Source organism: Myxine glutinosa, chromosome 12 (assembly GCF_964187855.1).
Source record: "Myxine glutinosa chromosome 12, kmMyxGlut1.1, whole genome shotgun sequence".
Classification (NCBI taxonomy): Eukaryota; Metazoa; Chordata; class Myxini; order Myxiniformes; family Myxinidae; genus Myxine; species Myxine glutinosa.
Window position 1 is genome coordinate 63441022 of NC_136272.1, and position 13860 is coordinate 63454881.

The window sequence follows — 13860 nt, forward strand, 5'->3', positions numbered from 1 at the left end:
CTGCCGAACACCGCCCTGCATGCCCGGCACGTTCTAGTTTCCCGGGCCCTGGCGGGGGGGGTGTCTGAGGTCGGCTAGGCCGATCTATACGGGGCGGAGTTGAGGGCATCGGTTGGCGGGAAACGTCCCGGCGCGGAGCTCGACACTCCCATGCACGGTGACCCATCCGAGCACAATTATAGCACCTCACCTGGTAAGGTGCTTGCCTCCGGTATTCCAAATTCCCCCCCCTGTATGTCCGAATTGGGGTACTCTGTCGGGGACTACCGGGTGCCACCGCTGGGGCCGCCTGCCATGGTCCAGGTCCCGCCAGGCGCCGATCCACTAACCTCTGGACCATGCTCTCCAGGTCAGGGCCCCCGTCGGGGGCGGGCCCCCTTGGGGAGCCGCCCCCCATCACGGGCCCCATCTGACGCACCACCACTGCGTGGCGCTCGCCTCCCCGGGCCCTCGCTGCTTCCCAACGGGCTGCAGCGTCGGCCGCCTGACTCATGGTTTGCGGGCGCCACATGGCGAGCTGTTGCCGGAGCTCCAGATCCGGAAGGGCCTGAATAAAGTGATCCAGCGCCAGGCTTTCCTGGGAACTCGCTGCCATGTCCGCGTGTGCAATCCCGACCGCGCGGCGAATATCGTGAGCAAGTTCCCCGATGGTCTCCTGGGGCTTGCGTTTTCGCTGCGCAAGTTGGGCTTTAACAAGCTCGCTTTGCTGTTCAATGCCGAACCGATTAATTAATGCCGCACGGAGAGCTGGCAGAGTGAGAGCACCCGGTGGTAAAGCCGTCAGCACCTCCGCCGCCGCACCGCGCAGAGCCCCCACCAGGTGTACTCCACCTTCGTCCGGATTCCAACCGTTGCCTTTACACACGTACTCAAACTGCGCCAGGTGCGCCCTCAAATCACTCTTGCCGTCATACGGCGCGAGTGGGACCTTGTGGGTGCCCGAAGGTCGGACCCCGCGCGTCACTCCTTGCGGGATCAACGCGGGACCAACCCGTTCGGGCTCCCACAGTACGTTATTCCCGGGGGGCTCCCGCGCGTACCCCGTCCCTCGAAACACTACCCCTCCTTGTGTCGATGCCTGGGTCGCCCCTCCGCAACCCGCTACCCACGCCATACCCCCACATCCTTGCTCACCAGCACCCCCCTCACTCCCCATAGCCAAACCTCCTTGCACACCTCCCCTGTCCATCCACTCCGGACCAGTCATACATCTTACCATTGGTCCCTCACGAACACCCGGGTCTACACCACCCCCCAAGCCGACTGAATCTCCCCTCACATCATATACATTGCCACTCACCTCCGTACCTCGTCGTCGCATCTCCTCTGCCACCTGCAAACTTTTTATTTGGTTAGTGAGCACCTCATCATGATTTGAACACAGACCTTGTACATATTCCATGACTTCCTCCTTTATCTCCCTCTTAGTTTCCCTCCGTCTCTTCTTAATTTCACTCACCCCCTCTTCCACCTCCTCTAATTTTTCCTTTACCTCCTTCATCTCCCGGTGCGCCCCCTCTATCTCTTCCTCTAACGCCACCTTAACCGTTTCGATGTGCGTCCTCACCTCTCGGTCCTTCGTCTCCATCACTTCTGTCACCTCCTCCAACTTCTTCGTCAACCCCTCATGTACGTACCATCTGACATTCCTTTTGTGTTGCTATTAATTCGTTTTTAATGTCCTTTTGTGTCGCTTTCAAACCCCCGATGATTGCAGTGTTCTTTTCCACTTGGTCCGCTAGTTCCCTTTGTCCGACTGTCAGCTGTTCTACTCCCTTCGTCAGATCTTCTATTCCCCCCTGTAACTTTGCCGTATTATTCCTCACCTCTTTCTCCATACGCTTCTCACCTCGCTTTACCTCCTCGCGTAGCCCCGAGACCTCCTCACCCACACCTCGTCGTATCTCCTCCTTCATCTCCTCCCTTTCTTTTGTAGATGCCGCCCTCATCTGTCCCAATTCATCCCTCTGAGCATCCAGTTTGTTTTCTACCCCGATTTTTACCTCCTCTATCTGCTCTCCCATTTGTTTAATTTCTCTGGCGGATTGCTCCCCTATCTCCCGCAATTTGTCCTCCATCCTATTTTCTAGCCCCATTAACCCATTTTTCATCCCCTCTATCTGATTCTCCTGGGCAGCCATTCTATTTTCCACCCCCGTTAACCCATGTTTCACCTCTTTTATCCCGTTGTCTAACCCCTCAAAATTATTGTCTAACTTCTCACCGGTACCCCTCGCTTCGTCCCTCATTACCCCCATTTGGTTATTCTGAGCCTCCATCCGGTTCCCCAATACCCCCATTTTTGCTTCCAATCGCTCCCCCTGAGCATCCATTTTTGCCATCATTTGAATCATAAAGACTCGCATGTACTCTGGCATCTCTGGCTCGGCTGCCGCGACCACGGGCGCAGCGCAATTTGGTGCCGCTACACCCACGTGCGCGAGGACGCCATCTTGTGCGTCTGATACTCCCTCAACCGCCTCCTCATTGCTCCCCTCCATTTGATCCTGGGTTACTCCTAACCCCTCCTCTAGCTCACCCACCGGCATTCGATCGCCTTGACCAGCCATGGCGCGATTTCAAAATTCGGGTTTTATAAAACAAAACAAATTTCGGCCGCTCCAAATTTTGACCAAATTTTTTCTAGATGTTTTTTTAAAAAAAAATTTGGTTCGGGCCCCGAATCTCACTCCCAGACACCAATTGTTACAGATCGCGGTTTAGATGTTATGATGACCGAGCGGTGGTGTATTACCGCGACCTAACAGGATCCCCGACTCACCCGATTCACCCAGACGTTGGCCGAATCGCGCTACAGCTAGTCAATAGGGAAAAGACAAAGGCGACACGGATGTGAAGAAGAAGAAGAAGACAAAAAGGTTGGAAATACTACTGAATTTATTTACTATTTACACACATAAGCAAAAAGGAGCAATCAAGTTTATTTACAACACATAAGACGCAGGTGACACAGTGCAAATACTAGCTTATCTACAGACTTAACTTATTCCCAGGACAGAACAAACAGAACAAACTCACGTCCACAAGAAGGGTGGAAAGGCAGGAGGTGGATGGCTGGAGGGAGAGGGAGGTCCAAGGGGGTCCCGCAGCACAACCGGCGCGTTTAGCAGCCGCCGTTCAGGCCAGGCCCCACGCTGCTGTTTTGGCTGCTGTGTACGTCGCGTGCTTTGCCAGGCCTTGTCCGACTCGTCTGGTCCAAACCCTCAACTCTTTCTTGGTTCACTCACTCCTCACCACCGACTCCTCACCGCAACCAACTGACCACCGACTCCACTGACTGACTCTTCACGACTCTCTCTTGACGACCAACTCCCTCTGGCAACCGACTCAGACCAACTCACTACTCACTTCCGTTTGCGCCTTTTATAGCGCCTCTAGCGATTACGCCGCCGGCGTTTTGGACACGCCCATCGGGGTGCTCACCTCGGCCCTGGTTGGTCGCGCGACCCTCGGGCTCCGCCCTGGATGACGACGGGCGGGCACGCCCCTCCTCCCCTCTATGACGAGGTGGAGACACGCCTTTCTTCTCCGACTCAAGCACATGGTCAATGGCGGTTATTGGAGGGGAGGTGATTGGGAATCGAGGGCTCAGCAATGACGAGAGGGGATGTAATATGGAAATGGAGGTTTTGGGGATGGGAAGGAAAGGGAGATTTTGGGGATGGGAAGGAAAGGGGATCTATTCTCTTTCACTGGTGCAATGGAGTACTTCAATTAATGGGAGACACAGCCTTACCCTAAAACACAGAATAAGAGATAACTACCAACAGGGGTATTCTATTACTTGGCTGATGTGTATGCTCGTGGACTATTTATGGGATGCCCTTTCACCTTTACACAGCTCCGGAGGTAGGGGGGCGCAGAATAACCAATAATAATAATAGTACAGCACACAATCAAAAAAATATACAGTCCTCATCTCCGCAACAATATATATATATATATATATATATATATATACACACACACATCATTTGAGGGGATAAAGAGCATTGTCATCACACGTCAAATTCACACGTCAACGTGTGAAGTACAACGCGCATCTACACCTATTGTTTGTCCAAGTCTCCCTCGAGGTTGTCTCTCAACTCCACTGTTGGTATCTCCCCCCCCCTCCCCCTCCATCTTTCTCTCTCTACTGTACCTTTTTGTCCTGTTATGTCCTGATCCATTCAGTGTACTATCTCTTCCACGAATCTCGACTCTGTATACAAAAAATAAGGTGAGCACCAAATTGATCTCCACAAACATATGCAAGGTGAGTATAACTTGCAGGTGAGCAATCGCTTGCCATTCATGACGATCTCTAATATATTGTGAAAAAGCCACGTGATTAAATGATTGTGCCCGATGCCTTTGTATTTACAATCTTTTGGTTTTGAGAGTTAAGGATGCAATTTGACGAGTAGAGAAGTCATCTTCAACTTCCAAAAGGAGACACATCCGTGTGTTTATCACCTGAAGAAGAAGCTGGACCTCGAGGGCTCGAGCTTTAATGTAGCGGTTCCTGCTGTCATAGAATAATAAAAATGGTACTGTTAGAAAGCTAAGAAATCGATTTGGAACAAAAACTTCTGTTCAATCATAAAGTGTCCTGTTTTAGAAGCCCTCTTTCTTGTATTGAAGAAGCAGAAACGCGGATGTTCCAACGGTACCATTTATTACTCTACAACAGCAGGAACTTTTTATTAGGACATGGAAGGAACACGCAAACAGCAGCAATAATCACAGCAGCCACAACCCAGTCATATGTATTATAAAAGATCCTTCTTTCATGTGTTTCACTTCATTTGACAATCACAGATAGACGTGTGATGCGTGTGAAGTACAACGTGCTGTATTTTGAATTTTAATGACCTATAAATATATTTTGCGGTTTGAATGATGACAAAGCATTTATTTATAAACTATTTTTTGTTTACGTGTAAACTCGATTTATCTGCATCATATCTCTGCCATGTGGTCATGATAATGCCAAAGTTATTCCGTGGAGTGCTCTCTGCTTGTGCACCTATGCTCTCGAGTTAGGACCTGCATTACCAACGTGTACTCGACATTAACCTTGACTATCTATGTTTGTGTGTGAAGATGAGGTCGAGGAAGAGATGGGAGAGAGTCGCATTTCAGAGATGACAGAAAAGCAACGACACCAATTGAAGCACCGAGAACTTTTCCTGTCCCGACAGTTAGAAGCACTCCCAGCCACACACATACGGTAACAAAATGGGCACCTTGATCAACTTTTCTTCATTTAGACCGTGCGCACTAATTTTGTGAGTATTTGCTGAGGCGTTCATATATCAAGTTCAAGAAAATATGATGAGAAATTGGAACCAGACTCTCACTGCCCGCAGTCAATATCGTTTACATAGTTTGTAATGGTATTTGGTAAAAAGCCTTCAATATATGTGTAAGCTAACTCTCCGCTTTTATTGCAGGGGGAAATGCCGTGTCACACTCCTAAATGAGACGGAGTGTTTGAAGTCTTACCTTGAAAAGGAGGTGAGAAATTGATGGAGAACTTTAATATTGTATTTATGGGTGGGCACTCCCGTCCTGGGGTGGGCAATGTACTGCGTGCGGCACATTCTTGGAAATGTGCTTGATATTTTTTGTCATTTTTGATAGAAATTTAATGGATCACAATATATCATACTCCATGTCGTAATATTGAGAAGCTTCCTTTATATTATGAAAACTAGAACGACACTCGGTAGAATGCATACCTCCGCCAGGCTGACCAGTTTATGCTTTGTATCCCATTGATGGGCTGGATCTGGATCTGGACCTGAACCAAAATCTAATCTGCTTGTTCTTGTCACCTAACCAATTATTTCTTGTCACATACCCAACCTGCCCACAAAGTTTCATTCATATCCATCCATAACCCTGTCATGCCATTGAATTAACACCAGGTGGGTTGACTCAGCCTATTTATCCTTCCAAGGTCGGCAAAATGCGTACCAGTTGACTGGTAATGGGGGGCATTGCATTAGCGGCACAGCCACACCCCCAGAAAATGATGCAGCCAAGCAGTCCCAGGCAACAAATGAACTAGCACCAGCCCCATCCCTCAATGGTGAAGAATCACTTTTTAAAATTATATCCGAATCCTCACCAAAATTTAATCAATTCATCCTTGTCACACACCCAACGTATCCACCAAATTTCGTCCAAGTCCGTGCACAACTTTTTGAGATGTCCTGTTCGCAGACAAGCAGACAGACGGGTTTAAACATTGTTGTGGAAAACCATTCAGGTCCGCACAACTTTTAGTCCAACGGTTTGGTTTAATTGCATTTAGATCATCACATCATTCCTGTAAGTAGAAATACACAATAAGCATACGATGCGACATCTCATAAAGCCATTCATATCAGTCAATGCAAGCAAGCTAGATATTCTATAAAGGCGTACCATTAACGAGGCTACCGATGTAACATGTCACAAGGGAGAAGTCTCGGAGCACTGACACAGCAACGGGTCTTATAGTCACGCCCCTAGTGGGGACAACAATGACAGCGAGCAGCGAGCATCCCCACCCGGGTTCAGTACGGATACGATTTCACTACATTCACCCCCCGTCAGAATTATACGGCCGCGTGGCTAAAAGCGAGTGAGCGTCAGCATGGGCGCGGAGTATTAGTCGGCCCAACCGTAGCGGGCCGGGCGGCGAATTTCTCTGCCAGCACGCGTTCGAAATTCCCCGGGTACGGCGTCTCGTAACCCTGTATCCCCGGTGTCAGAGGCGTCAACAGGGTCGGGTGATGAAGGGGGTAACGCCAAGTCGTCGGACCCGGGCAGTCTCGACGGGGGGAGGGTCGGTGGACTGTCGGCGATGGGAGCGTCGGGAGAGGTCATAGTCTCATAGACGGGTTCGACTGGTTCGTCCGATTCCCTACTAAGGTCGTCGACCCCGCAAGGGGCAAGATGACGAACGGAGACAGTAGTCTCACGACCATCAGACGTCATCACACGAGCATGCTCAGGATTAGCCTGGAGAATCTGCACTTTGTCCACAAGGGGGTCGTACTTGCTCGCGCGAACTGCCCGTTTAAGGTAGGCCGGCCCGGGCCCAGCGAGCCAACTGGGCAAAGACCGTATACACCCCGAGCTCCTGGGGTGGTGGAAAAGACGCTCGTGGGGAGTTTGGTTAGTTGCCGTACTCAGGAGTGCCCGGATTGAGTTCAACGCCGCAGGTAGCGACCAAGCCCATTTATCGAGGCCCCGGCCGTGGGTCCGGAGATGGAGCATGACGGCCCTCCAGATAATCCCGTTGAAGCGTTCGATCTGCCCATTAGCCTGGGGTCTATACGGCGTGGTGTAACTAGACGCAACGTTGTTTTGGAGCAGATAGCCGCGCACCTCCTGAGACAAGAAGACTGCACCCCGGTCGGTATGGACATAGGCCGGGTAACCGAACATTGAGAACAAGTTCTGTAAGCAACGCATCACCGTGGCAGCAGTCATGTCCGCGCACATATAAGCAAAGGGGAATCGTGAGTACTCATCAACGATAGTGAGCAGATAGCGAGAGCCGCTCGACACCGGCAAAGGGCCCTTGAAATCCATCGCCAAGCGTTCCCACGGGCGTGTAGCCTTCACCAGAGTCCCCATAGGGGGGTTATAGAAACGCGGTTTGATTTCCGCGCAGATAGCGCAGTCGCGACAGATACGGCGGATATCGTCAATCGAGTAAGGGAGATTCCCACTCCGCACGAAATGAGCGAAACGCGTTACGCCGGGATGGCCCGCAGTAGCATGCAGCACCCGTAGGCCCTCCAACGAGGTGATACCAGCACATGTAGTGGGGCGCGATAAGGCATCGGCGGCCTGGTTATCCTTCCCTGGGCGATATTTGATGGTGTAACAGAAGTCGGCGAGTTCGATACGCCAGCGAGTGATTTTCTCGTTCTTAATGCGCTGGGCGTGTAAGGTGTCGTACATGAACGCAACGCTTTGCTGGTCCGTGATGATTTGGAAGCTCCGCCCGAGTAGGTACGGGCGCCATCGCCGAATAGACTCGACGATCGCATACGCTTCCTTTTCAACGGACGAGTGCCGCCGCTCAGCGGAGGTAAGAGTCCGTGAAAAGAAAGCCACGGGACGTCCCCCTTGGGAGAGGGTCGCCGCGATGGCCTGATCCGAGGCGTCACTTTCGAGGACGAACGAGCCGCTCTCGTCAATGGTTGCTACGGCGGCTCGGGCGATGTCGGTCTTAAGTCCTTCAAAGGCCGTCAATGCGGCCGAACTCAGGGGAAAGGTGTCGCAGGCCACAAGGGGGCGAAGTTTCGCGGAGAAATTTTGCACCCATTTGGAGTAATGGGCGAACAGCCCAAGGGCGCGTTTCAGGGAAGCCCGATCGCAGGGAGGGGCCATGTCGAGCAAAGGTCGCAGACGTTCCTTATCCGGAGAGACAGAGCCATGGGTCACGGTGTACCCCAGAAGATCTATGGTGCGTAGGGAGTATCGGCACTTATCCTCGTTCATAGTTAAGTGATACCGTTGCGCGACCTCAAGGAAGCGCTTCAGATTAGCGTCATGGTGCCCTTGGTCATATCCACAAACCGTAAGGTTATCGAGGTAGACGAAAACATCGGTTAAGTGCTCCCGCGCAACGAGGTCATCCATGGCCCTCTGGAAACAAGCGACCCCGTTCGTCACCCCAAAGGGCAATCGTGTAAATTGGTACAACCGCTGCCCCGACTCGAAAGCGGTATAGATACGATCCGCCCTAGAGATAGGGATCTGGTGGTACGCACTACGGAGATCGAGAGTACTATAGACCGAATACTGGGACACCTGTTGCACTAGAGCGTCCATCCCCGGAAGGGGGTAGGCATCCAGCTGTGTAAAGCGGTTAATCGTTTGGGAATAGTCGATTACCATGCGTTTGCGATGGGCCTCACTGCGCACCACTAAGACCTGGGCACGCCACGGTGACCTACTAGGTTCTATGATGCCGTCTTTCAAGAGCTGAGTCGTTTCGTCCGCAATGAATTGCATGTCCGCGCGGGAGTAGCGTCTCGATTTTACCGCGACAGGGGTACAGTCGGAGGTTAGATTGGGGAACAGCGAAAGCGGACGGACGTCCATTTGCGCTAGGGCGCACACCGTTAGCGCGTCGTCCGCCCCCACAACAAGAGTGTCAGGCCCACCGAACTCCATTACCAGACGTCCATGCAGCTTAAGAAAATCGTGTCCTAGCAGAATATCAGCACATAATGCGGGTAAAACCATAAGGTGTACATCAGGGAAAACCCGTCCCTTTAGCACTAGTTTCAATCGGCATTCCCCTTTTGTGCTAAGCCGGAGTCCCTGGGATGCCATGAAGATCCGTCGTGTAGACCGCCCGATCCGCCATCCATGCCTGAGCACAAGTCGCTGGTCGATAAAACTATCCGTAGATCCGGTGTCCACCAAGGCCTGAACACAATGGCCCTCAACCATAAGGGGAATAAGGGCTTGAGCCAGGCCAGACGAGGCAGCTGGGAGCGGGACTGAGCCCCCCGAATGGGTCGGACCAGCCTCGCGGGTGGATCCTACACCAGCAGCAGTTTTGCGATCGTGGCCGGAGTCTGCGTTGACCATGGGGAATCCATTATCGTCATCAGAGGGCTTTCCCCAGCATTCCGGTGTTTCGCGATTCAAAATCCGATGAGAAAAGGCCTCAGTAGTATTTGACATCGCCTTTTGACACTCCTGGCAGATAAAGGCTTCCGTTGTAGCCGAAATCGCCTTTTTCGTTTGGTCGCTTTGACAAAAGGCTTCCGTAGTATTCGAAATCGCCTTTTTCGTTTGGTCGCTTTGACAAAAGGCTTCCGTAGTAGTATTCGAAATCGCCTTTTTCGTTTGGTCGCTTTGACAAAAGGCTTCCGTAGTATTCGAAAGCTGTTTCTTCCCTTGCGTGGCTCGAGGTTTGGCCAAGGACGCGGCCTTTGTCCCCGATGGAGAATGAGACGGTGGTGGCTTTCCGGTGGCGCCAGTCAAGGTTGTCTGAGCGCCCAGCGGGCCGCAGCGAGGGGCCCTCCCCTTCGAAGACGGGTAAGGCGCTGGGCTCGTGGGTTCTGCTACAAGCCCGTTCAAGGTTGCCGCGCCTGCGCGACCGCGGCTGCGCGAGTCGAAGGGCCGCGAGCCGCGTGCCGATTTCTTGCACACTTTCGCGTAATGTCCCTTTAGCGAGCACAAATGGCAAATAGCGTCACGTGCCGGACACACGACTCGGGCATGACGAGGCCCTCCACAAAAAAAACATGCGTCCCCGCGCAAGGCCTTGGGTCTGCTGGTCGTAACGGCAGCTGTCAGGGTAGGGTCATCCTCCGGAGCATCCCGGAGTTCAGCAGGCGGATCCACGTCCTCGTCAGTGGTCCTCTCCGGCCGGGCGTGTAGTGAGGTGCCCGCCAAAAGGCGCGTGCGATCATAGGCGTTCGATTGCATCCGCGCTTCAGTATACACCGTCGCTTGCTCAACCGCCGTAGCGAAGGTCAGGTCGGTCTTCTCCAAGAGTTTGAGACGTAGTTCCTGAGAGGAGACCCCTGCTATGAAGGCATCTAAAAGTCGATCATCTTTAGCCTGCTCGGGAGTCCGTGGCTGGGCGCTGTCCAGCATGAGCTGCCGGAGCTCCTGGGCGTAATGATCCATAGGCTCGTTGGGTTGCTGCCGTCGCGTCTGCAGCAAATAACGCGCATACACAGGGCTTTTTTCTTTTATATAAAGCCGCTTGAGCTCCGCGACGGTAAGATCATACGTCGTGCATTGAGCGACCGCGTGGTAGACCCGGTAGTCGATTTTTGAGTGTAATATTGCCAGCTTCGCGGCAGGCGTCGGAGCGGTATCAGGCTCATTAAAGAGATGCTCCAGTTGCTTGAGCCAGTGCTTGAGTTGCAAGCCTCCGTCCGTGGCTTGTGGGTCGGCGCTGAAAATGGACACCGTCAACGTCTTGTTGCCAGCCATGTCAGCAGATCTTAAATGCAATTAAGTGTTGTGGAAAACCATTCAGGTCCGCACAACTTTTAGTCCAACGGTTTGGTTTAATTGCATTTAGATCATCACATCATTCCTGTAAGTAGAAATACACAATAAGCATACGATGCGACATCTCATAAAGCCATTCATATCAGTCAATGCAAGCAAGCTAGATATTCTATAAAGGCGTACCATTAACGAGGCTACCGATGTAACATGTCACAAGGGAGAAGTCTCGGAGCACTGACACAGCAACGGGTCTTATAGTCACGCCCCTAGTGGGGACAACAATGACAGCGAGCAGCGAGCATCCCCACCCGGGTTCAGTACGGATACGATTTCACTACAAACATAACCTCCGGCCATCTACGGTAGCGGAGGTAAAGATGTAGGAAGATTATTTTGATTACTCTGAAAACAACATGGAGTCATAATTGTTTTCAGAGTACGTTAATAACAGTAGCTTATACTGAAGGTCTTTGAACAAAGGTTGTGGTGAAAAGCAGTCATTTAATTTAAGAAAAATCTCCATTTAGCAGTTGATCTAAAAACAACATTTCAAAATAAACTTCAAAAAGGTCCAAAATAAATTTTCGGTTACCATCGTCGTCTTTTTTTTTTTTTCAAATATTTTTTTGCATGAAAAGCGTTCCTGGGAGTTCCGAGTCCACCATTGCTGGTTGCATTGAAATATATTTTTCCGTTCTCAAGTTGTAGCACGAAACACAGACAGAAACTGCCCTCTAGCTTCTTCTTCTCCAGATATTTAGGGTACCATTTGTCTTGCATGATATAATTATTTAATATTTTCCTTGAAGCCAATGTGGCTGCCACAACACGTGACTGATGACATCATTATTAACATGTATGCACCAAGCATAATGGATCATATTTGTGAAGTGTCGCATTGGTAGGTGAAGCGTTTTCAGATAATGTGGGGTGGTATCAAAGCGGGAAGGCATGGTACCCGGTCATAACTGCTTGCAGTTATAAATGTTGCTTCTCGTTATTTATTATTATTATTTTGTTTGCTTTCTCTTCAAATTCCATACAGGACTGCTTCTTCTACTCCCTGGTATATGATCCCATGCAAAAGACACTCCTTGCGGACAAGGGAGAGATTCGTGTCGGAGCGAGATTTCAGGCTGAGATCCCAGACAGGCTTGTGGAAGGTGAGTGGGTTTCCTTTAGTTTAATAACTTGAGCAGACTCTGTGGCATTGTGGTAATGTGTCTGCTACGTGTCTGGGAAGTCAGCGTTTGTTTCTAACCCTGGCCAAGTCATACCAAAGAAGTACAAATGGTACTCTCTGCTTCTTCGCAAGGCATTCACATTCAAAGCATAAAGCATGGATAAGCCCTGTGAGTTGGCATCTTGTGGGGGGAGAGGAGGGAGGGAATATTTATCCTTAATTGCTCTGTTGACTGCAGAGAGAAATAGAACAGCACGCTTCGACATCACAACGTCGACTGATATGCCTCCGCCCACATTATTATATCATTACAATACTTGTACCAATTTGATTTAAATCCATTCAGCTGTTCCAAAGTTATCACATTTCTACCTGACATGACCTCTGACCTTTGGCCTTTGACCTTATTGTACCAAAATCTAATCGGTTAATCTTTACATCATTATACATACCTGTACCACGTTTTAATTTAAATTCCTTCAGCCGTTCTCAAGTTATAGACCTATAACAGACTTTGACCTCTTGGCCCCAAATTCTAATCAGTTAATCTTTACATCATTATACAGTCACGTGAAAAAGTAAGGAGTAAAAGTAAGGCATTATACAGCCATGTAAAGTTTTGAATTTTTCAACATATTTCAACATACAGCTATTTGATCTTCATTTCAACAATATTGATAGATAAAGGTGATATAATATAACAAATATCATGAAACATTTACATTTTATCGTCCATTGTATAATTTAAATAAACATAAATGCAAATTTTGCATGTGGAAAAAGTAAGTACACCCCTACATTTATCACTACTTCAAATACCTAAAATTAGAATCAGGTGCACCAGCTCAGGTGCAAATGATGAGAACATCATTGGAGAGGATCTTGGAGGAACCTGTCTTATTTAAACCTCAGACATTTACTTTGGTTTGCTCTTTGTTGTTGAAGTGTGCGGCGTCACCATGCCTAGATCAAAAGAGCTCTCTGAGGCCTTCAGAAAGAAGGTTATAGATGCCTACGAGTCTGGGAAGGGATTTAAAAAGATCTCCAAACAATTTGAAATCAATCATTCGACTGTCCGGAAGATCATCTACAAGTGGAGAAGATTCCAAACAACTGCCAACTTGTTCAGGCCAGGCCGCCCCAGCATGCGAGAGCAGACCGCAAGATGCGGAAAGAAGTCTCTAAGAACCCCAGAATGTCATCACGGGACCTACAGGTAGCTCTTGCCACTGTTGATGTCAAAGTGCACGAGTCTACCATTAGAAAGAGGCTGCACAAATTTGATTGACATGGGAGGTGTGCCAGGAGGAAACCTTTGCTGTCCAGAAAGAACATCAGGGCAAGACTAAAGCTTGCCAATGAACACCGAGGCAAAGACCAGCACTTCTGGAACAATGTGCTCTGGACAGATGAGTCAAAGGTAGAGCTATTTGACCACAGTACCAGAAGACATGTTTGGCGAAAACCAAAGACAGCATTTGACCACAAGAACCTGATACCATCTGTAAAGCATGGTGGTGGAAATATTATGGTTTGGGGCAGCTTTGCTGCATCAGGGCCTGGGCAGCTCACCATCATAGAATCCACTATGAATTCTTCATTGTACCAGAGGGTGCTTGAGGATAATGTGAGGCCATCTGTCGAAAAGTTGAAGCTCAACCGAAGGTGGACCTTGCAACATG

At 50.0% G+C, this 13860-nt stretch overlaps 1 protein-coding gene and 1 long non-coding RNA gene across 11 annotated transcripts in view; one reads left to right on the plus strand and one right to left on the minus strand.

Moving 5' to 3' along the window:
• LOC137437474 (metastasis-associated protein MTA1) overlaps window positions 1-13860 on the plus strand; it is a 160108-nt gene that overhangs the window by 42303 nt on the left and 103945 nt on the right. For all 10 annotated transcript variants that reach the window (XM_078766888.1, XM_068131827.2, XM_068131830.2 and 7 more), the window contains exons 4-6: window positions 5110-5236; window positions 5460-5523; window positions 12041-12158. In XM_078766888.1, the coding sequence (XP_078623014.1) occupies window positions 5110-5236; window positions 5460-5523; window positions 12041-12158 (309 nt within the window). The remainder of the gene's footprint in view (window positions 1-5109; window positions 5237-5459; window positions 5524-12040; window positions 12159-13860) is intronic.
• Window positions 11032-11334, minus strand: LOC144888432 (uncharacterized). Its single transcript, XR_013621007.1, has 2 exons — window positions 11179-11334; window positions 11032-11080 (listed from the first exon to the last, which is right to left on the minus strand). It is a non-coding gene; the product is annotated as an uncharacterized LOC144888432 (long non-coding RNA).